The sequence below is a fragment of the Micromys minutus genome (genome assembly GCF_963924665.1).
Source record: "Micromys minutus genome assembly, chromosome: 16".
Classification (NCBI taxonomy): domain Eukaryota; kingdom Metazoa; phylum Chordata; class Mammalia; order Rodentia; family Muridae; genus Micromys; species Micromys minutus.
This window is the reverse complement of record NC_137985.1, coordinates 49268027-49291430: the sequence shown is the minus strand read 5'-3', so window position 1 is coordinate 49291430 and position 23404 is coordinate 49268027. Positions and strand designations below refer to the sequence as shown.

Here is a 23404-nt window from a genome sequence, read left to right as displayed (position 1 = left end):
TCCGTGTAAGCACTCATGTACACAGGATATTCACCGAGAGCAGGGCTGTCTTCCTCAGTCACGTCCCACCTTACTTTTTGAAGCAGGTTCTCTCACTGACCTCAGAGCTTACATTTCAGTGAGGCTGTCTGGCCACTGAGACCCTGGGGTCTTCCAGTCGCTGCTCCCCAGTGCAAGGATGACAGCTTTTATGTGAGTGCTGGGGAGCCAGTATAGGGCCCAGTATTTGCACAGTGAGCACATTACCCACAGAGCCCTCACCCCAGCCCAGCCTGCTCTTCTTATCATATTCAGAAACATTTTAGTGAACCAGGACTGCCGTATATAGTTTTCAGGCTTTTCTGTTTAAGGAATGAGATGCTGTGAAATTTACTCTTGTTTATGCTAACCTAAAAAATTATTTTAAAAAATATCAGCGTGGCAAAATCTGTATTGAAAGCAAGATAACACTGAACTTCCAGTCAATGGAGTGACCATCCATCCAGTTTGCTTCTAAAAAAGGCAAAGAAACAAGTCCCTGGCTTTGTACACCTGCCCCAACAAGCAAGAGATCGTTCCCTGGAAGACCTCACGGTGATACTTAAGGATGACGTTTCATTTTCACACAGGACAAGAGCCGAATGTTTCGTGTCCAGTTCAGTGGGGAGTCGCAAGAGGAAGCACTGGAGCACTGCTGTGGCTGCGTGCAGACCCTGGCCCAGTACGTCACTGTTCAGGAACCCGGCAGCATCTCCCGGGAGCTTCAGCAGGGCTCACTGCAGCAGGAGGTGAGTGCTGATTTGCTGGCTAACTAGACACCGGACAGTGTGATGCACTGAGAGGACCCTGGTGGAAGCACCACAGCTGCCTGTAATCAGCTGAACATGACCCAATATGCTCTTCTGGCCCCTCATTCACATGTGCATGCACACACACACACCAGTCAAAAAATATTTTTAAAAGGATAATGTTGAGTGATCTTTTAAATTCAAGGTTCATATTCTCAGACTAGCTGCCTAAAGGCCAAGAAATAAAGACAGGGTGCTTCATCTGTATTCCAATGTCATTACAGAACAGGGGTTCTCAAAGTGTGATCCTGGGACCCTCAGGTCAAGACCATTTCGTCACAGTAAAACACTACCACTTTCACTGTCTGCTTTAGTGGGACAAAAAGACTTATGGGTCAGTCTCTGACACCACAAGCCAGGCAGTGGACCGCCCACCTTGTTTCACAAAGCATGCAGAATAAAGGGGGACCACACTGGATGGGTGCCAGTTGTTTCTGGAAAACACCTGAGCAAGACACTCGGCTAAACTGCTCTGGTGGAGAGTGCTTCAGAGCCTGGGCAGCTCAGGGCCCTTCTTCTCTCAGACAGCACTTCAGAGGGAACCGAGGCCTTTCATCCCAGACAACAGTGGACACTAATTACTGATAGGAACAGAAAGTGTGTTTTGGTTTTAGATAGGATCTGCCCTGTTAACCTGTGATCCTCCTGCCCCAGCCTCCAGGTTTGTACCAGTGCTGGGCCTAAAATGTAAGCTGAAGTTAGAATCTTGGAAAACTTGTATCTGCCACACAGCAGGTCTTTCTGACAAGACTTTTCTGAGCCCCCACCCCAGTAAATGGGATTTTCTTTTATGAACAAGTGACAGAATGTGTTAACACCTGGAAGTTAGGCATAGTTTACTGAAAATATCTAACAGTGACCAATGCCTAAAGATTCCAAATGTGTGTGTGTGTGTGTGAGAGAGAGAGAGAGAGAGAGAGAGAGAGAGAGAGAGAGAGAGAGAAGAGGGAGAGAGATATCTAAGTGTAGCAGCAGCTGTGGTGCTAAGCCATTTCGGCATGGTTGCACCATGTGGGAACACATGAAGACTGGGCCCATGAGCAATAGCAGCAGATGAAGGCTCTGTGTGCTGACTATGAAAGCTGCTGCCAGACTGTCTAGAAACATCCTAAAAGTATTAAGTCTGTTTTCATGGACTCTTCTTGTCTGTAATTCTGTGTTCTGGGTAGGTGAGACAGCTGGACATTATGCAAAGATCGGATATCAGAGCAGATCTGGGTTGTTAAGAGTCCTAGCCTGTTTTTGTGGTAGCTGTGTGATCTCGTGCAAGCCATGAATCTCCCCCGTGAGGTGGTGAAAACCACAGTGTGGTCACAACCGCTGCCACCAGCACAGCCACCTTCTCAGCTCTGCCCTTCTGTCCATGAACAAAGAAAGGTCAGAGCCTCCAGAGGCCAGAAGGAACAGGAAACTCACTGAATTAGCAGAGCAGGAGGCCAAGCCATTGAGCACGAGCACAGCCTGCAGCAAGTCTGTCTGAGACCAGACACTTCCCAAGCTGACCCATGACTCTGCGACACAAAGCTGGATGCTTGCTTCCCTAGTCTACCTTAGTTCAGGTCAACATGCAGCATTCAGGGGTATCATTTACCTATGCTATGTCTTTTTCATCAAAAGTACTTGTTCGCTTCTTTGCAGATAGGAATAATTAAAGTTCTTGAGTCATTTCTTGGCTTATGTTTTAGGTTTTACTTTCCTCCAGCCTTGTAATTTTGTTAATTGTGGCCTCACCAGGTGTTTCTCAACCCAAGAGCTCTTGGGGCAACCCACACCACCACAGGAGAGGGCTAGGCAGGAGTGGGATCAGGGGTGTGGGGGACAGGAAGAAGGGTGGTAGTTTTTAGAACCTTTCTGGTAAACACAGAGATCCAGAAGCAGTAGCAGCAAGAAAAAAAAAGTCTTAGTGCGTGCACAAAGCTTCCCCCCACTAAGTTGAACCACCTAGTCCAAGACCCTACCAGAGTCAGAAGTGTGGCCACCTTCAGCTGCTGTTTAGTGCTAGAGGGTGTATTTTGGCTGACATCTTTCTCACTGTAACACCATGTGAGCTAAACTGATTGGTATCCCACCAAAGCATTGGCAGCAGAGATAGAGGAACAGCAGACACCAGAGGAACAGCAGTCTGTAACACATGATAAACTAGGAAGTTAACACATGACCCACTCTTCTCTGAGGGCTCCTGACCGTGTAGTCCCATCCCATCTCCCACCCACACCCCACCCTCCTTTTCTAACTGCGTGTTTCTCTGCAGCCCTCCCTGACCCTGGAGCAGCATGTGTGTGTGGCAGCTGGCACAGGTGCTCTAGAGGAAAGGACTTCAGTGACACATCTAGCTCAGGTATTTCTGTGCTGAATTTTGTTCCTAAAAAGGGAATTTGTATTCCTCAATTCTGTCTCTTGTCCTAGAAAAGAAACCTAAAATATTATTAAACAGAAGATAAAGTCAGTCAAGGACAGGTTCCTGCCATTAGCCCTGCCCCCTGCCATTAGAAAACACAGGCTAGGATGTATAGACTGACTGACTGAGGAAGTAAACGGGAGACTGGCTTCTATGCTAAGAGGAACTTAAATCACCACTTCCCCCAAAAGAATGAAAGCATTCAGTTTAATTTTGGAATTAAGTTTATAAACTATCAAATACCAAGAGCAAATCTGGATTCTAATTCCTTCAGGCCACCTTTTGGTGCTACAGTCCCAACGAAGGTATGTGGAAAGTAGGAGGAAGGCATAAAAACCCCACTGATGTTCTTTTGAACTCAGTTTCTGGTAAAGACAGCCCTGGAACCAACTCCAGAACATTTAACATGGACAGCTCAGTTTCAATGACATATAAGCTGTATTGCCTACAGACCCAGATCTTCCACTAGTTTTAAGTCCATGGACCAACAGCCGTATGCCACAGCTCATAAACAAATGTCACTGGCTGTGCAGTGAAGTCTGCCTGAGCCCAGGGAACCTGCTTAACACTTAAAAAAAATTGCAAGGCCCTTCAGAATCTTTTGCTTGCTGACTTTCTCAACGCCTTACCACTCAGACCTCCTTGCATTCAGCTCCTGCCCACTTGTAATTCCATTCACACTTAAAGGAGTTGGCTGCTCCCTCTGCTGGAATTCACTGAGGAATCTTCGGTTCACTACATCCTGGCTGTACCAGGCAACTCATGCTTTCCATAGAACCTGTATGTTCACCAAGGTGAAAGGATGAGGAGTTCTTTTTTATTTAAATAGCATAAGCTGTAATAATGGTACATAAAGAAAATAAGGGCTTGGGGCAGGGGGATGTCTGGCTTACAAAAGAGAAATAAGACAGTTGCAGATAAAACCTGATAGAAGGCAGCAGGAGAGCAAATGCTGATCATGTACAAGGCCCTGGGTTCAATCCCTAGTCTGTACCTACAGAAAAGAAAGACAAAGAATGTTTACCTCTTAATGCCCAGCAACTGTGAATGGTAAAACCTTATCCAGCAGGAGGCAGACTTCCCCACTTCGGGAGTGTCTTAGTAGGGCAAGGTGCTGTGCACAAAGAGCACACTATGCCAGTGCAGCCCTAGCACCTGACTACATAGCATCCGTGAGACCAGAAACAGTACAAGTTTGCTCTGACCTTTGATCCTGTGAATACACAGTTGGATAAACTTCTGGAAGACAACTGATGTAAAATCAGCTTAGTATCCTAGTTTCTTAAAAGTGAATTTAGGCTATGTAAGTGTGCATAGGAGAATGTTGATCGTAATAATGTTTACAATTAATAATGGAATCAAGGACTGGAGAGATGCTCAGTGGTTAGAGCACTGACTACTTAACTCTTCCAGAGGTCCTGAGTTCAATTCCCAGCAACCACAGGTGTCTCACAACCAACCATTAGTCTCAGTGCAGGGCTGTATGCATTCTGCACTGTTTTTCACATGTGTTCTGGTGATCAAACTTGGGTCCTTTGCTACTGAGCTCATCTCCCCAGCTCCTTAACTGGTTTTAAGATGTTTCAGGTTACCAAAAGCTGTATGAATTATGAATTGCCCAATAAGCATACAAAATGATGCTCAGTATTATTTCTGATTAGGGAAATGTAAATTAAAAGTAGAACAAGAAACCCATACATGTTTATTGGGATGGCTAAAATAAAAAACTCACAGGACCAGTAAGATGGCTCAGTGGGTAGAAGTACTTGCCAGGCAAGCCTGATGACCCAAGTTCAGTCCTGGGAGCCCTCAAATCTCATCACTCCTATAGCAAGATGGAAAGCAGAGATAAAAGAACGTAGCTTGATTCAATAACCAGAAACAATCAGATTCTGTGTCAACAAAAAGGCAGGAAAGAGCTGACTAATAGAGGCCATGCTTTGACCTGTGTGTGTGCACTGTAGTGCGTGCTCCTGAATTTCCACACAGTCACAAGAGAAGCTTCGAGTGAGGATAGCAGTTGGTCATACTCGAGACAGACTTACTATAGAATATAACCCAGCCACTCCTAGGTACATGGGTACTTTTAGGATTAAACTCTATAATTTAAGGAGGCACAGTAACACATGCCTGAAACCCCAGCACTTAGGAGGTAGACAGAGGAGGGTTATAGGTCAGAAAAAACTGTCTAGGCCACATAGTGAGATCCCATTTCAAGCAAACTTGAACATTTATAACAAAAAGCAAAACAACCCAGGTCAACTGAAGGAGAATGCATTAATTGTTGTATATCTGCACAATGGAATATTTAATTTCATAAAAGGGGATTGAGGGCTGGAGAGATGGCTCAATGGTTAAGAGCACTGACTGCTCTTCCAGAGGTCCTAAGTTTAGTTCCCAGCAACTACATGGTGGCTCACAACCATCTGTAATAGAATCTGAAGCCCTCTTCTGGTGTGTCTGAACACAGCTACAGTGTATTTATATATAATAAATATTTTTTAAAAGGGGAAGGGATGAATCATAGATACACTTAGTAATAACCCACATTAAGTGAAAGAAGCCAAAAGCACCAACGCTCTTCAACTTAGTGTGGCTCAGTCTGTATCAAATCATTCTACAATGAAATATATTAAATGTTTAAACCTCCTAACTGGAACATTGTAGCTTAGCAACATGTATAGGCTTTGACCTTCAAGCCTGTGATGGGAGGTCAGAGGTCGCCGTGCAGCCAGCACCCCAGAATAGTGCTCTCATGCCCAAGGAAAAGCCAAACACTGAAGTGCAGTTCCTATTGAATATACTACCATTTCACTATCAAGTCAAGAAATCAAGGAACTGGCTCCTTAAAGGACTCTACACTAGGATTTATTATAGAACATGACATTTTCGAAAAGGCAAAGTGAAGACCGAAGAGATTCACAGCCATCCAGGTCAGCCTTGAGAGTTTGACCACAAGACTACAATTAACAACGTGAGAGTTTTGGGACATCTAATGTCTGTTAAGTTACTCAGATGGCCACCATCCAAAACACAAGCATGACTTTTGTTCTTTGGGTGGCCAACTACAAAGACCACCTCCTGCCACCCAACCCTATTTCTTTAGTGATGGTAAAGACCAAACTCTGCACTTTAGTCACACTGTGCAAGTGTTCTGCCACTAAGCCACACCCCCAGGTAGACAACCCATTTCTTCCATTCAGAATCCAGCTTCCACATGAAGAATGTTATTAGTATAGTATTGTTAACTGGATCTCAAACATCCACCTTTATCTCACTTTCTGTGACTGTCCAGAAAATGTAAAGCCCGGTAAGTAATAGCTATCTACAATCCAAACATTTGGGACGCAGAAGCAGGAAGATCACGAATTTGAGATCAGCCTGTGTTTTTGGTTTGGGTTTTGTTGTTATTGTTTTGTGTCCTTTTTTAAAATTGGGATTCGGGGCAGAGACAGAATGAGGGAGGAGAAGGAAGGAGGGGAACAATATAGTGCTCCAGAGTGAGATGGAGGAAGGGAAAAAATGTAGGCCCAGATTTATAAATGTGAAACCTGTGTATAGAAAAGGATTTTTATAAAGTCAGTAGCATTTTATGTTGCTCTAAATTTTAAGGCAATGTTTTCTGCATTAAAATACCTGGGATCATGCAGTCAACCCCTCTGGTCTTTTGACACCCCTGCAGTCTATCCTGACACCAGAGAAGCTAACCCTAGCCTATGAAGGATCTTCTTGGGGAGCAGAAGAATTGGGCCCTTTTCTACGCTTATGCCTCATGGATCAAAACTTCCCAGCATTTGTGGAAGAGGTGGAGAAGGAACTTAAGAAGATCACAGGACTGAGAAACTAAAGCCCTGCACATGTATGTAATTAAAGAACTTAAGGTATCTGAATAAAGAGTATTATTCCAAGCACCTTTTATCAATGTTTTATTGTTAAAAACAGGTGAATCCACTTTTTTGTACACCATTGCACTTCAGTAATTACACAGAACACAAGTACATGCATCTACAGTTAGTACCGCATGAGAACCCAGTCAGGTTATAAAATCTATCATCAGTCATGAAATCAATGTGAAAATACAGTGTCAAACCAAAGGTATAACTAGAGTTGCATAGAATATCACCATGCTATTAACATTTCAGGGTCATTGAAAACAAATGGGAAATTATAAAAGTTGCCTTGATTGAATATACAAGAATAAGGTTCGACACATCAGTGCAAAAGATTTCAGAATTTACATGATTTGACAAAAGGAAAATTAGTCACTTAAAAAGCAATCATACATATATACTGCAATTCATTTTAGCCGTTCAATAGACTGATCCAGGTTCTTAATGTTATAGGATAAGCCCTTAGAATGACAGACTTAAGTTTATACTTTCATCTTTTTGTACCAGAACTGCAGCTTCCTCATCTGACGACAAATAATAAGGAATGAGTATCAGCAGCTTAAAATGAAACAAGCATTGACTTTATTTTGGATTTCTCCCACCCCCAAAAATATAAATATATATATATATTTATATACTGTATATATCTGTAGGTTTTGCTGTACTTTACAAAATGATCACTAGATGGCAGCAGTGCATTTAGAGCTTTGCCAATTTAACAGCTGCATAAGTAAAAAATGGCGCATGCATGATCCGATCCTCAGAGGACCTTTCCACTTCTATTTAAATATTTTAACAAAGGGAGGGAAAGCAACATTCACAGCACATCAAGCCCAAAATAGTTTACACCTTCTACACTGAAGCATTGTTTAAAATGTACCTGGCTAGGTCACCCTTATAGGAGAGGCTAAATAAGGCATGCTTTAGACGGTCATTGTGGTGTTGCTCACTTGAGAGGGAGAGACCAAAGAGGTCCAAGCAGAAAACTTAGCAGGTCATGTTGCCATCATTTTTCAGGAACCTAAAGAGCTGAAAAGAGAAAGAGATCTGGAAATGAAAAGCATCTGTACTGCCACTCCATCACACCCGTGTCAGTGCCATGTCACATACAGCTCTGTGCAAACAGCATGCTCAGGGATGTGGTGTGAAGCGCTGATCTCCATGTGCCTCTAAGCATTCTGGCCCTGCTCCTTCGTGGCCACCATCTCTACCTTGCCTTCAGCAAAGACCACACCAAGTATTAATAATCTGCCTAAGAAGGAAACAATTTATTTCTTTTTACTCCTTTTAAAAAATATGTAAGACTGCAATACTGTGTTTAATATGAAATGAACCTAGTGTGTGTCAACACAGCTGAAAGGCATTCCTTTCCATCCACTGCAGTGAGCAGAAAGAACGTGTACCATTAGTATCTGCTAGTCTGAAATGAGCTATAGTCCTAACACATAACACCAACTACTGAAGAATCTGTAGCAGGGTGAGCAGAAGCACAGTGCATTTGAATAGAACATCTAAGTCTAGAGAAGGCATACTTACAGTAAAAGCAGTACTTAATTTGTGTTTCTCTGGCGCAAGTTTTTATCTTTGTGATTGTTGGTAGAGTTGGTTTTCCTTTGGAGGAAAAATTGGACTGTGTGAGTTCAACCAGTCACATCATTTGAAAAGGGTAACACATGGAAACAAGAGACTCTTCACTTCCTTCCATCCCTGGTGTAGAAGCAAACTCTACTCTTAACAGTGTGCAACAATATTCTACTTCCTACTTTCAATTAATACATCCTCAGATTCCCAAGGCAAACAACACACATGTAACTTTCCCTTAGATTTCTAAACTATAAATTACTTAGAAAAGTGAGACTTATTCCTTTGAACACTAATTTCTTAAGTGATAAAAGATGACTAGCAACTAGCCATGCTGAGCCTGATGACCTTTAACCAGCCAGCTACCAACTACCCCTCTTGCTTCCTATAATCTCCAACTCTAGGAACCCCGGCAACCTTGGACTCATTCCACTCTTGGATGTCAGCATCTGTTAATGGGACTAGACCATTTATTTAATTCTATAGTCCAGTATGAAGTTAATCTATATTGCTTCCTTCTATATTATCAGTTTTAAGCATGTCAAACGAATAAACTTTCTTTCAATTTCTTTTGCATACTATACTTCTATGGCTTAAAAAAAAAAAGTCCTGGCCTAGGGATCACAAGGTCACCAGTCAGAATTATTTCAGGCTTTAAAAGTGTACATTACAACTGTAATTGTAAGGGAATTGTCTTTTCTTACAATCTTTAGTATTTCTTTTGACTAAACTACAGACAACACAATTCAATCAGAAACTGTCAAGTTGTATCCAATAAAATACTCACATTGGCCCGGCTGGTTCATCATCTGTGAGGTGTTCAGTTTTTAATAATCCATGAGACATAAGAAGAAAGGAGAAAAACCATTAGACTCTGCCTAAGAATGAACAAGACGGTAAACTGCAAGTGGCAAACATGGCTACTCATAGCATTTATTAAAGGCCATTCCATCTGGAGGTGCAAAACACTCATGAAGTTATTTCTAAGTTCGGTTTTAATGGCGGATATGCTGTTTCAATGGTTTTAGTTGACACTTTGAATGCTCATCATGAAGAACTGCAACTGTAGTGGACAGATAGGCTGCAATGTCATTGTACTCATCTTGTCCCCAAGTTCCAGTGGTTCACTCACATAGATGAGAAGACAAACCGACATTTCAGTTGTAAAATCCTGCTGTTTGTTTTCCTGTGGAGAATGTATGCAGTTCTTCGCTGTAAGTGGATGTGCACATTCTATACATTTAACCACATCCTCACTTCCCCAGAGGGCACTGTTTTTCCTGCTGTTTCACAATCTATGAAATAATTCATCTGAAGAATGAGACTGAGGAAGAGGAAGCCATAAATAGTTCAACCTAATCCTTGGCTACCCATGCTCAACTGGGCTAGCAAGACACCTGTGAAAAGCAGAGGATGTTCGGTGACATCACAGAGAGGCGACCAACAACAACCCTCTAAAAAAGAATCCACACAAAAAGATGGGCTCACTATTGTGCCCTGGCCAAAACAAGAGCCATGACATAGTTGTTCAATTAAAACATTTTTGTTATTTGTGTTTAGAAGCTTTATCAATACTTCGTAATCCTGACAACTTGGGTCTCCTCTTAGTAGATATGCATACATTGAAAAAATGTTATTAAAATCAAAACATGTTATTTTAAAAAAATCCACAAGAGGAGGAAACACGTAAGCACCCTTTGTTTTTACTGTACAAAAGTTGGGTGAACTAAAAGATTTTTTAAGCTTGATTTCACTGAAGGCATCTAGAAAAACTTTCAGCAGGATTCCACAAGGGGGCTTGGTGCACATGAAGCAGTTATGGAGATTACAATCTTGGTGTAGGCATCTGCAGGAGCACATGTCAGGAGTAATGTCTGTCATGGAGACATTGCTCCACCTGTTCCTTTCAGGCAACGGAGAGGCAAAGCCACCGCCAGCACACAGTGACTGGAGCAAAACAGGATTAAAAAATAAAAAAAAAGAACTAACCACGAACCAATGATTCATCAGCAAAACAACAGGCTAGCAACAGACCAGTGTCCACAGGAGTCCACTACTAACAACAGTACTAGAGAAACAGGTACAGAGGACTAAGAAGGACTCAGGACACTCAAGACAACTGTTTGCTGTGTAAAGCAGTGGGAAGATACAAGGACATATCAGGTACTAAGACACACAAGCCCAGCCTGAACCCTCCCCTCAGCACAGCCTACTGCTCAGCACCCAGGGCAGGCAAATCAGATAACATGCTAGAAGCTAAGCAACCTGGGAACTTAAAGGAAAAGACATAGGAACAAACTGATTAATTTTAGTGTGCTTCCCAAAATACAAAATTCTATTGCAACTCTAAAAAACAGGAGGGGGGAAATCACAATACCAAGTCAGTCTTTCCCTAGCAGGACACTGGACTAACCCAAGAGCACTGTACACTACAGGCCTTTCTCTTGGCACAGGGGTATACCCTGGTGTCTAGAAATTCCACTTTCCAACCTAACAAGCTGGCCACATGCAAAGATTGGCATGTGAGTATGTGAGCAACAGTGTTTCTGGTGTAGCTGCCATGCCTGAAAGTGGGAGCCGCTGTGACTCAGCTGGGTCTAAATACCAGGAACCCTCTTTGGTTATCAACTCCACTTGGACACCACAAAGAAGAGGACACCCACCCCCTCCTCTCCTGCACTGTGCATCATTCTCCCTTACAGGCCAGACAAAGAACAACTTGACCTCCACAGGAAGGTCAGGAGGAAGAACAGAGCTACAGAGAAAGGCACAAAATAAAGTAAATGAGGACTAAACAGCAAACTAAAAATCCAAATTAGTTGTGAAAGTGAATGAAGTAAACTTGAAGAAAAGTGTTAACATTATGAACTGTGCATTGTATAGACTGAAGCGGAGATTAAACAAACTCCAAAAGCATGCATATCGCTCACTTACCACCATGTTTTAAGGGTTTGATGCAATTGAAGGGGGAAAAAAAAGAAGTCACAGTAACCGACAAATATCAACATACCCCCAAACCCTCAGGCCAAAGCCGCCTTAAACAAAGACTGTTCTCTCCACCTGGAAATTACTCACAGCCACTGGCTAGATGAGAGGAAGAGGGGAGAATGAAACAAGATGCTTCTGGAATCCATCTGATGAGTGTGAAGTTCCTGGTGGCGTGGTGCACACACTGATTTCCCTGAATGCTCTGTCCTCAGTGAAACTGTGGCTGTTCAACCCCCCTGATGCCAACACACACCTCATTATATAGGGAGGGCACTCTAGTAAATAACATTGCACCCACTATACATCATAAAGTGGGGGCTTTAGATTCAAAGCAGCCAAAAGCTGATTGTGGTCAAAGCCCCTATGCCACTGCAATCTCTTCACTGAGAGACTTTTGTGGTAGTGGGATGAAGTAATAAAATCTTATGTCCCAGACTGGTCTAACTTCCTACCTTGAACTCACAGTCCTGCATCCACCTTCTAGGTGCTAGGATTCCAGGCATGTACTGTCATAGGTTGCTGAAGATCAAAGTTAGGAACCATGCCTGCCAGGCACTCTCCCCTACCAAGTTAACTACATCCTCTCAGCCTTACCCCTACTCACCCGTTCTCTCCCTAACCTAAGCTGGCATCAAACTCAAAATCCTGCTTCAACCTCCCTAGTGCTCCACTTACTTCCCTGATCTCAGGAGGGCTAACACTAAGCCCAAGAGAAATGTAATAGTTATTTCAGGCATTTCCCCTTGTTTCATCTAACTTTATTTCCTCATAAGGTGCTTGTGACTGAACCTAGTTAAGCACACTGAATGGGTTTTCAGTTCAGTGTGTCTAAAAGAACTCAGATCAGTTACTAGGCAGTGCTCTCTCACTTCTGCCCTCCAAACTTGCAAGTACCTTCTCCACCAGCAACTTAAGAAAGAGTCCTTTGACCAACCTACAAAATTACCCATGTGAAAACAAGAATCTCTAATGCTAACATTTTCTTTCTAAAAATCAGTGGTTTAAGTTCAATGACTACGAAGCTCTAGAACATCTAGTAGAACTGAAGGCCCAAGACTGAGTAAGTTCGCTCCAGCCTCCACTTCCAGTGGGCAGAAGAAATCCTGGGAGAGACACACTAACTGCACTCTGAGCTGTCAGAAAGGGACTAACACAAATGTGGCTCCAAGTATGAGTCCAGTTGTAACAGAAGGAAGCCCATACTACCTAACATAACACTCAGGAGAACACTCTCAATGAAAAAGCAAAGCTCTTATTTGACTCTTGTATTGACTTGTTACTAAGAACACAAAGTAAAAGGTGTGTAAATAATCTACGTAGGAGGTAGTGTATGTGGTGCTGATTCCTCTGTGAAGTGGCCTAAGTACTCAGGAGATAAAGGGACCAGAGCTGCTTTTGAGGAAAACAGTTAACCTCAACCATATACATTTTCAGTATGACAAATCTAAAGAGATGCATGGTTTTAAATTTACCTCTGTACTTGTCTTTTATACCGTTGGACTGTTCACTGAGTGCTTTCCTATTTACAGAGGTTAAGTTACTAATAGCCATAGACTACTGAAAATATAATTCTGTGAGTTCCTAGAGAGTTCCCTGAAGCTCAGATAACCATGATTGTCAATTATAAACTGCCTATCTGGTAAACAAAAAGCACACCAGACCTACAAACACTTCCTATTTTCATAGTGGCATAAATAGGCTAACAAACATTAGAGATAAAATTTCATCACTGAAACATTCTTAGTTTGTATCAGATAGAATGTACCTCTTCATCTTCAACAAACTATAAATCTGTCTGTCTGTCTGTCTGTCTGTCTGTCTGTCTGTCTATCTATCTATCTATCTATCTATCTATCTATCTATCTATCTATCTATCTATCTATCAGTAATTTAGAGAGAAGCAAATGGGAAGAAAGCCTATTAGTGAGTTTGCCATCCTCATGAATTGAGTTGGAGTTGAGAAATTTAACAAAGGAAAGGCCACAATATATGGAAAATTTGCTGAAGATCAACAACCCTCTTCCAGAGGAAAAGCCAAAACCAGAAGGAGAGGGAAATGGAGGAATCTAAGAATGCTGAAGTGGGGCAGGGATGTGGAGATGGAAAATGGGCCCTGAACAACACTGGCTGTCAGGCAAGGAGAGAAAGGGAACTGCAATCATTCCAGAATCCCACATTTTCACCCAATCCAACGACAAACAAGTAAAAGCTGCTTGCATGATACTATTCTCCTGAGAGACACTGCAAGTAGGTTTTACTTTGCACTTACCCTGCAGTCAGCTGTTTATGTAGAATTCATTTACTGTATATAGTAATTTAGCCTATTATTTTTCCATCCAGGAAGTTGTTCAGAAAATTGTCCTCCATTTCAGTTTAACCACCAAGGAACTCTTAAATGGACAGCTACCTCCAGGAGCAGGCATCTGCTTGTCAGACAGAACTACCACTAACCATTAATTTCTAAAGTCTAATCTGAAACCTGCTGGGACAGGGACATAACAATAGTGCCTTTGTAAGACTGGTGCCGCTGATGGGGACAGGCTAAGCCAGTGTATAACTACTGTAAAAATAGAGAACATCTTTGTCTTAAAAACCAGGCTTTGAGACCCATCTTTGCCATTCTTAGCTGACTTTTTGGCTCCTTGGCTTTATAAAAGTTGAAGATAGTATTTGGCACAGTCAGTGTTGTATCTTTCTCAGTCTCTCTCTGGTCTTTGGGGTATATTTTTCTCTTTCCAGGAACAAACTTGAGGTCTTGTGTTCGAATATTGGCCTAAATAAATCTAAGTCCCTAGGCTCCTAACTCGCAAGTTTTAAAACATTCTGAGGGGATAATGGCCCTGATAGAACTGTTCCCAAATATCCAAGTTGTAAAGATACAGAAGGGAGGCACCGCTCTTCTCTCCTCCCTTCACTCTACCTTGGGAATCCTAACATTTAACAGGGAAAGAAAAGTGTGGAGGAAAGGCAACAGGGACACATGCAAACCCCAAGAATGAATTTTCACTTCATAGAATGGAGAAAGCAAAACTGGGAACTCTGCTTCCAGCTCATGTCTCCCATCTTTCCACCCAGCTCACTGATGAAAAGTACATTGGGAGGGGAGTCCACCAAGTCTTCCCGCTGAGATCAATGTCTGGAGACCTCCTCCCCAGTGTCAGTACTCACTCTAAGACTCTACTTACTCCAGGCAAGAGATTTAAGAGCTGCTGAGAAGAAAGGAAAAGAAAAGTGGTTGTTGCTCTCAAATATGTCCTTTCAGAATCTAATGCCATGCTATGCATTTGAGGATTTCTCTTTCCAAGGAAGTACAAGACTTCATTTAGTGCTGTCCACCGAGAAGTGTGGTATGTGTGAAGAGAGGGTAACGCACTGTAGTCCTACTACTCAGTGATATGGAGCCATCAACTCCAGGGAAGGACACTATAGCACAAGCACAAGAGTAGCTAGCACCACCACCATTGCCCAGGCATCCTGCACTGAGCTTGGAGCACATCCTCTAGTCTAGTCAGTGATAGGCAAACAGCAGTCATGGATGGTTGACCAACCAATTTATATTTGCTGAAACAGTACTGGGGTAAAGATGGGAGCTTTTTAAGAATCTGGAACACTAGAGACATAGCTTCCGTAAGTAGGTTCTCTATAACTAAATTCACAAGATTTTCACAAAACTTTCCTGATTTTAAGCATATCCCACAAGTAAGACTTCCAGTCTTACTATGCTTTCTAATAATGATTCAAAGCTGGTTCTACTCCTGTTATATTTTCCATCACTCTGGACCAGCTGAGGGGCATGTCCTAGTGTGTGGGCTGAGGAGCTGGTACATACACTTTTAAACCTAGAAAGTAAGCTACATCCTTCCTACCATTCTTGTCTGTGAGACACAGACAGAAAAGCCAGAAGGTAAGAGACCCTTCAAAACCTTTCAAAGGGACTAACCAAATGAACTATAATCTGGCTTCTTCCAATGCCTTTTTGAACACAGTCTAAACTGTACTGGGGCAATTGGCTACAGGGACTATGCCAGGTAATCATGTGACAACCAATTAGATACCTTAAATCTGCCTCAAAGAACAGGTGGCCTGTGATCTTGGGGTGGCTTCTAGGCTTGACTTGGATTCTCCTCAAGCTCAATCTGCCTGATGATCTGTATTGAAGGAGGACAGAGCTGAACAAAGAGTTTGACAGCTGCCCATTCACCACATGGCCTGAAGGACAAGGCCTAGGGTTTGGAGAACACCTAAACAGGGAGAGAGCTAATTATATCTCTAGGTGGCTAATACAAAAATTTGTAGGGAGTAGGGAGCACAAGATTAGTTACCAGTATAAAAGTTTTCTTTCTTTCCTTTTGGTACTTAACACGAGTCCTTATATTCCTCTTTCAGCAATTGACAACTACCCAAGGAACCAACCCCAACTTTACTATTTTGTTGGGATGCTCTTACCATCAGGAACCTCATCTGGCCTCTTCCTCTTCTCATACACAACAATGATCACCACAAGGATGATGATTTCAGCCAGAATTCCCAAGAAAGGCCAAAGTGGGGCAAGGTGGCTCCGTACCCTGAGGACGGTGGAAACAGAGGCAGAGCCAATGGAGTTGGTAGCATTACATTCATACTCTCCAGGATCTTCTGTGATTTGGAGATTCATAATATTCAATTCAGTGTAATTCTCCTTGTTGGTGATGATGAAGCGACCAGAGCTATTGGAAATCTCCTGTGGGGAAAAAGGCAGGTCAGAGTAGATAGGCTACCCAGGTGACATTGTCCTCCTTTCTTATCAGAATACTGTCTGGAATGAGATACCATCTTTGTTCAAAGATTTGAACACTTAGCTGATGACTTCCTTCAGTGTTTACTCACTACAATTCTTACAGATTAGAATCCAAGTTCCCATTATTACTACTCTTCAAACTTCCAGATTGAGTGGAGGCCTAGTGCTTGCCTCACATACAAATAAATTTAACAAATGCTGCTTCAAAAGTGGGGGGAGGGGAGAGAAGGGCAGGGGTGCACCACACACTAGCAGTAAGAAGCTGAGAAGCAATATGTCCATTGTTGAGTATGTGTGAGAACTTTAGGCCTGCCTGGTAACTTCAGAGCCAGCACACTTTTTACTTTATCAGTCCTAATAACTCTTTAAACTTCTCTGAGAAACAATGCTAAAAACTTGCTCTTAGGAGGGAGCAGAGAGAAAACCCTAAGTTCCCTTCCAGGATATAGACACTGGGATTTATTTAAAAAAAAAAAAAAAAAAAAAAAAAAAAAGCCTAGTCAACCAATCAAAAACTATCTACTAATTAGTATATGCCTATACTTCCCATATCCTACTAAAGTGAAGTTAAAATGCACATGGAAAATTCTGACACAAAAATATAGAAGAAATCTAGGTTCAAGAAGGGAGGAAAGAGTGCCATAAGCAAATGCATTCATTACCAAGCCTGTCAACCTAAGTATCCATTCCTGGAACCTAGGATGGCAAGAGAGAACAGACTCCTAACAGTTGTCCTCTGAATTTAGTATATGTGGAGTGGTATGAGAAAACAGGACAGATATCCACAGGGATAAATGACTTCAGGAATTTTTTTAAAAGCAAAAACCAGTGTAGGATGAGGAATTGTAAGATACCAAAGAGCAGGAAAGCTTCAGAAAGCTGACCTTAGCACAGGGTCATGGAGGAAGGGCAGCTGTAACAGGTTATGAACTCTCTAGGCAGTGCATGTCTGTAAGGCAGGAGGGTGACAGCAAATGAGCAGAATTGTGCACTGTTCTAAAGGACATGGGTGGAAAGGGAGCGTATGGAAGACTCTGCATTATCACCCTATACTAGCAAGAATTAACAATATATAAAAATAGCAGAGGACAGAGAAAGATTGTCCTTCACAGTATAGCAGTTATAGCACATATGGATTTGGGAGTATAGACACACAGTTAAAAATGGGGACCTCAGCACTCATAGTGAAATTCTAACTTCCATCTCTTAAAAGATGAAAGTGCCAAGTAACTTCCATCAGTTTTGGTGAAAGCCAGAGACTTTCCTTCCAATGAGCAGCAGAGAAACAGATATTTCTTCCTAGCACAATAAACCACAATGGCTGCCTGTGAAAACGCTCAGGTCAACATCTTTATCTCCCAGCTCCTAATCCAGGCCTTTTTACTAATGGACTTCTAAAATCACCTATAACACTGAAGTTATCAATACTTCACAATTTTCTGTCTAAAGGACATAAAGTGAGAAATACACGGGACTTAAACTAAAACTACATTATTATCCTTGATTTTTGCCACTAATTTACGTTGGTTAATATGTCACTTTTCTAAAGAAGCTGGATTAGATGACTTGCAGGGTCCTCAGAATCATCTGAGGGCTGGTAATAAAAAAAAAAATGCCTATCTGGTATAATCTGGGCATTAAGTATGAAAATCCCGTCGAAAAAGAACCCTGGTTAGAAATCAGAGTCAGAGAATAAAAAAATCCAAGGAACCATCAAGAACCACTCCACAGGAGTGCAAAGATGGCTCAGCAGTTATGAGCACTTGCTGTGCAATTATGAGAACCCAAATTCTGATGCCAGTGTACATGTAATAAGCCGGGCATCCTGAACACCTCTAACCCCAGCTCAGAGAAGGGGTAGAGACATCAGGATTGCTGGGGCTTGCTGGTTTTTACCCTAGTCAAGAAAACAAGAGCCCCAGGTTCAAGGAAAGGCGCTGCCTCACCATGTGAAAACTGACAAGACAGATACCCTCTTTGACCTCCACAAATATGCACTGGTAGGTGAACTCCACCCCCACACAAATAAAGCTTAAGAATTATTTAAGATCCCAGAAATGACTCAGCAGTTACATGCACTTGCTGCTCTTACAGGGGAATGGAATTCAGTTTCCAGCACCCATAACAGGCAGCTCACAACTATCTGTATTCCTGCTTTAAGAGATCTGATACACTCTTCTGGCCCATGCAGGCATTCATACCAATGTGCAAACTCACACACACAAACAAACACACACAAAAAATAAATCTTTTCAAAAAGTATTTCACAGACTGGAGAAAATATTCTTTGACCTTTTTTGAAACAAATATTGTCAGATTACAAATGCCTGTGTCTGTTCTTTGTCTCCAGAGAGTGCCCCCAATTTTTATTCAGTATTTTCTGAATTTTAGAAATATACTTTAAAAAAAGATTTATTTTATATATTTGAGTACACTGTAGCTGTCTTCAGACACACCAGAAGAGAGGCATCAGATCTCATTACAGATGGTTGTGAGCCACCATGTGGTTTCTAGGAATTGAACTCAGGACCTCTGGAAGAGCAGCCAGTGCTCTTAACCACTGAGACATCTCTCCAGCCCTTTAGGGTATACTTATACTACTCTTTTGGTCCCTTTTCTTATAAAGAACAAATAAAAACAACCCATTACAGAATGATAGCAAACATTTAGATTAACTTTAGCTCTGTATTCAACTGTGGAGGCAGCAATCTATTCCCTTGCCAGACAGACAGAAAAAACTGTGCACAAATCATGTACACAGGACTGGAGAGATGGCTCAGGAGTTAAGAGCACTGGCTGTTCTTCCAACAGTCCCGAGTTCAATTCCCCAGCACCCACATGGTGGCTCACAATTATCTGTAATGGGATCCGATGCCCTTTTTGTTGTGTCTGAAGACAGCTGCAAAGTATGTACTCATATAAATGAAAATAAATAAATCTTTAAAAAACAAAGCATGTACACACATTCAGTGCTGAATAGAGACTAATCTTTATATTCATAGTGTAAACTGCAATTCACTCCACAATGGCCCAAGCCATGTCTACATCAAAGAAACAGTTGTTGGTGTAACTGGCCCAGATGTCCTCAGGAAAAAACTCCATTAAGCACAGAGATCTAGGTGTAGACACAGGGCTTCCTCCTACTCACCTCGAATACACCATTCTCCTTCTTTCGCCATATCCAGTCTGGGTGGGGATAGCCAACTGACTTGCAGTACATCATAGCATTCTGCCCTTCGTTCTTGTTTTCACTCCGTTTATGGCCAGTGATGTCAGGAGCAGCTGTGAAGAAGTGTTAACCATTAGCACCTGAGACACCAGCTATACTACTCCTTGGTATATGACCAAAGGACTTGACACCTTACTCCACAGACACTTGCTCAGCCATGTGCATTGCTACTCTATGCACTAATAGCTAGGAAATTTAAACAACCTAAATGTCCTTCTAAACAAATGGATACTAAAATGTGGTACATATACACCACAGAATACTATTCAGATACAAAGGAAATTGAAATCATAACTTTGTGTCAAGTGGCTAGAACTAAAAAAGATCATATTGAGTAAGGTAACCCAGATCCAGAAATACAAACATCACATGAGCTCTCTCATTGGAAGTTCCTAGTGCTCCCAATCTTCAAATGTTGAGTACATCCAGCAACAGAATGGTATAACTGTAGGGTGTAGTAATGGCACATAGCATACCACTTAGAGGTAACTAGCAGCTCTCTAATTAGATTTAAGAGCTGCTCAACAAAATACACTACTCTTGGAATTAGAAACCTAGCCACCCAAACCAGTGACAGTGAAGTCACAGGTCTTGGAGGAGAATCTACAAACATCATTTTACTAAACCAGCACAAGTCCCAACTAAATACTTGTCCTTATCCCTACAGATCAATGTAGTCCTCACCCCTCACCAAGGAAACCTCTTTCCAAGAGATAGACCATACAGAAAAATACAACCGATGACAATGCAAAGCTGTGAAGCACAGTAGCAAATGGATACATCTACAAAACACCCATGCGCTTAACACTCAGGGATCACTGCAGAAGAGAAAGTAGAAAAATTCTAAGAGCCAAAAGATGAGGGAGTTTGCTGAGACTGTGTCTCTTAGTAATGCCAGAAGCTATACCCATAAAGTCTCACCAACATGATCTCCTAAATAAACATGCGCTGAACAGGACAACAGATATGCCAAAGTAGATGAGGAAATACCACAAGTCCTCAAACCTACACAAAGAACATGTTGACCGAGGGAGAAATAACATTCTCCAGGGGAAAAAAAAAAACAATGTTATATCAAACAATGAAAATATAAACACAGGTAACATTATACAGACTGAGGGATATTTATGTATACACACAGACATATATGAACACACACACACATACACACACACACACACACACACACACACACACACACACACACGAATGCATGCATATGATGGCAATTAATAAAAAGAGGCCATGATTTTGAAAGAAAGCAAGGAAGGGTATTTGGAAGAAGGAAAAGGGTGGGGGGAGGATGTGTTATATTATAATCTCAAAAGTAAAGTTTTGTTTTTTTTGTTTTTTTTTAAAGATTTTTATTTACTTTATGTACTTAATACAGTACACTGTAGCTGTATTAAGACAACAGAAGAGGGCATCAGATCCCATTACAGATGGTTGTGAGCCACCATGTGGTTGCTGGGAATTGAACTCAGGACCTCTGGAAGAACAGCCATCTTAACCGCTGAGCCATCTCTCCAGCCCTAAAATAAAGTTTTTTAATAAGAAACTAAACAAAACAACAAAACAAAAACCTGATGGCTGTAGTTATTCGTGCCTATAATCTTAGCGTGTAGGAGGAAGAGGGGGTAAAAATAACAGATTTGAGGCCACCCTCAAATACATGAGACCATGTTGGGGAAGGAGGAGGAAAAAAAATAATAAAATAAAATGATGACTCTTCACGTCTAGCCAGTTTATTGCGATCTTGAGTTCAATATTTGGAGAAATTTGAGACGTAGGAATGCTGGAGACTATTATTCTCCACTTTCAGGGCTCACCTAAGGGATAAACAGCTCCTGCTTTAGAACAATTTTAAGGACTCAAGAAGCCAAATGTGAAGCTAATTCTTTGAATTTAAGCTTCTTTTATCTTGATATTTTCCACTAAGGTTTAACAAGACATCTGAAAGTAATGGAATTCAAAGTAGGTCAAGGTAGGAAAGACAAAAGGTATTGGGTTCAAATTCCAGTTGAGTTAGATTTTCTTACATGCTTTCATCTATACTTATCAAATGGGATAATTACTGCACCTGCCTAGTTCTTAAATAGGTAGGTAAGACGTCCAAACATCCACTGAAACTGTAAAATTCTGGAGAATCATATCACATCATGGTCTGAAATCACAAAGAACCTTTGAACTACTTGGCTTCTTTGGTTTAGATAGAAAGAATCCAAAGTCCTATAGTTCACAGACTGCTTCCAGGGTAGGCTGGACTTGCATGCATTTCCAGAGGCACTTAAGACAGGGATGGAATAGGTAAGGCTTCAAGCTGCATTTATAATCAGTTCTTGCTAACCCTAAATCTGCTTTAGTACCACACTGTGAAATGCTTTCTAGGTTCAATATTACCAAAGGAAGTATCTTTTTATTTTTCTATGTAAAATTATTTACTACCTAAGGAGTATCAGGCTGTTTCTACTGCTTCCATAAAAGCAACTTTTCTACAGTTACTATGCCATTACTCTGATCAACTGATCACTTTTCCTCAGATTTCTTCAGTCAAAAAATAATAGGGACCTCCATCCACTGTGCCACCTCCAACTCCACACCCAGACTTCCTGCATCTTCCTCCAGAGTATAGCCTTATCAGTGTAGTCTTCACCTGCATCAAGGACACCTCTTTTTGCAATAGATAGAAAGTACTACAGAAAACCATAACCAATCAAAATGCAGAGTTGTGGAGACCAATCTCAACACATACATCTACAAAACATACATCCCCACACCTATGGCTCAGGGAACATTGGAGAAAAGGGGATGCAATGAGCCAGAGGGTCAGAAAGTTTGCTGTGAGATTGTACCTTCTAGATTGTGCCATCAGAAGCTATAACTGTAAAGTCTCACCAACATAACTCTACAAACTTAAGCTGAACAAGAATGTTAATACCAACAAACATGACAAACTGAACAGAGAAAAGGCCTACAATGTCTTAACCCTACACCAAGAACCACAGGCTGGGGAATGTTCCCAGGAACCAATGGGGTAACCTTAACTGAGACTCACAGCAGTGGGGATATAAAAAGCAAATTTAGAATTTGAAAATCAAAGATGCCTAGATGCTACCAAGCCTCTATTAGTTTACCAACTAACTGAGCAACCTAGCACCAGCCATTTAAAAACCTTTGAGGTTAGTGATTATCTTTTCCCATTCTGTAGGGTGCCATTCTGTCCTACTGATGTGTTATTTGCCTTATAGCACTTTTCAGTTTCATGAGGTCCCATTTATAATTGTCAATCTTAGTGCCTGCAAGACTGGTGTTCTGTCCTGTCCTATGTCACTCTGCACAAGGCTAGTCCCCACTTTCTCTTCTACTGGGTTCTACCTGATTTTATGTTGAGGTCTATGATCCACATGGACTTAAGGGTGATAGATACAGATCTATTTGCATTCTTCTACATGCTGACATCCAGACAGACCAGGACCCTTTGTTGAAGATGCCTTCTTTTTTCCATTGTGTAATTTTGGCTTCCGTTAAGTATGTGAATTTATGTCTGGGTCTTGGATTCTATTCAATTGATCAACCTGTTTTTATGCAAATTTTAGAAATTCTTTTATTATTATTATACAAGATTGTTCTAGCTATCCTGGGTTTTTTGTTTGTTTGTTTGTTTTTCCATATGAAGTTCAGAATTGCTCTTTTAAGATCTGTAAAGAATTGTGT

The 23404-nt window shown here is 41.6% G+C and overlaps 2 protein-coding genes across 3 annotated transcripts in view; one reads left to right on the top strand and one right to left on the bottom strand.

Annotated features, from left to right (window-relative positions):
• REC114 (REC114 meiotic recombination protein) overlaps positions 1 to 7072 on the top strand; it is a gene marked incomplete at both ends in the record, with an annotated part of 91222 nt that extends 84150 nt beyond the window's left edge. The window contains 3 exons of the mRNA XM_080930372.1: positions 609 to 767; positions 3079 to 3165; positions 6908 to 7072. Coding sequence (XP_080786498.1) covers positions 609 to 767; positions 3079 to 3165; positions 6908 to 7072 — 411 coding nt within the window. The remainder of the gene's footprint in view (positions 1 to 608; positions 768 to 3078; positions 3166 to 6907) is intronic.
• A 73-nt stretch (positions 7073 to 7145) lies between these two features.
• NPTN (neuroplastin) overlaps positions 7146 to 23404 on the bottom strand; it is a 65478-nt gene continuing 49219 nt past the window's right edge. For both annotated transcript variants that reach the window (XM_080930363.1, XM_080930364.1), the window contains 5 exons: positions 19610 to 19743; positions 16131 to 16404; positions 9484 to 9505; positions 8652 to 8726; positions 7146 to 8144 (listed from right to left, as the gene is read on the bottom strand). In XM_080930363.1, the coding sequence (XP_080786489.1) occupies positions 8666 to 8726; positions 9484 to 9505; positions 16131 to 16404; positions 19610 to 19743 (491 nt within the window). In that variant the 3' untranslated portion in view covers positions 7146 to 8144; positions 8652 to 8665. The remainder of the gene's footprint in view (positions 8145 to 8651; positions 8727 to 9483; positions 9506 to 16130; positions 16405 to 19609; positions 19744 to 23404) is intronic.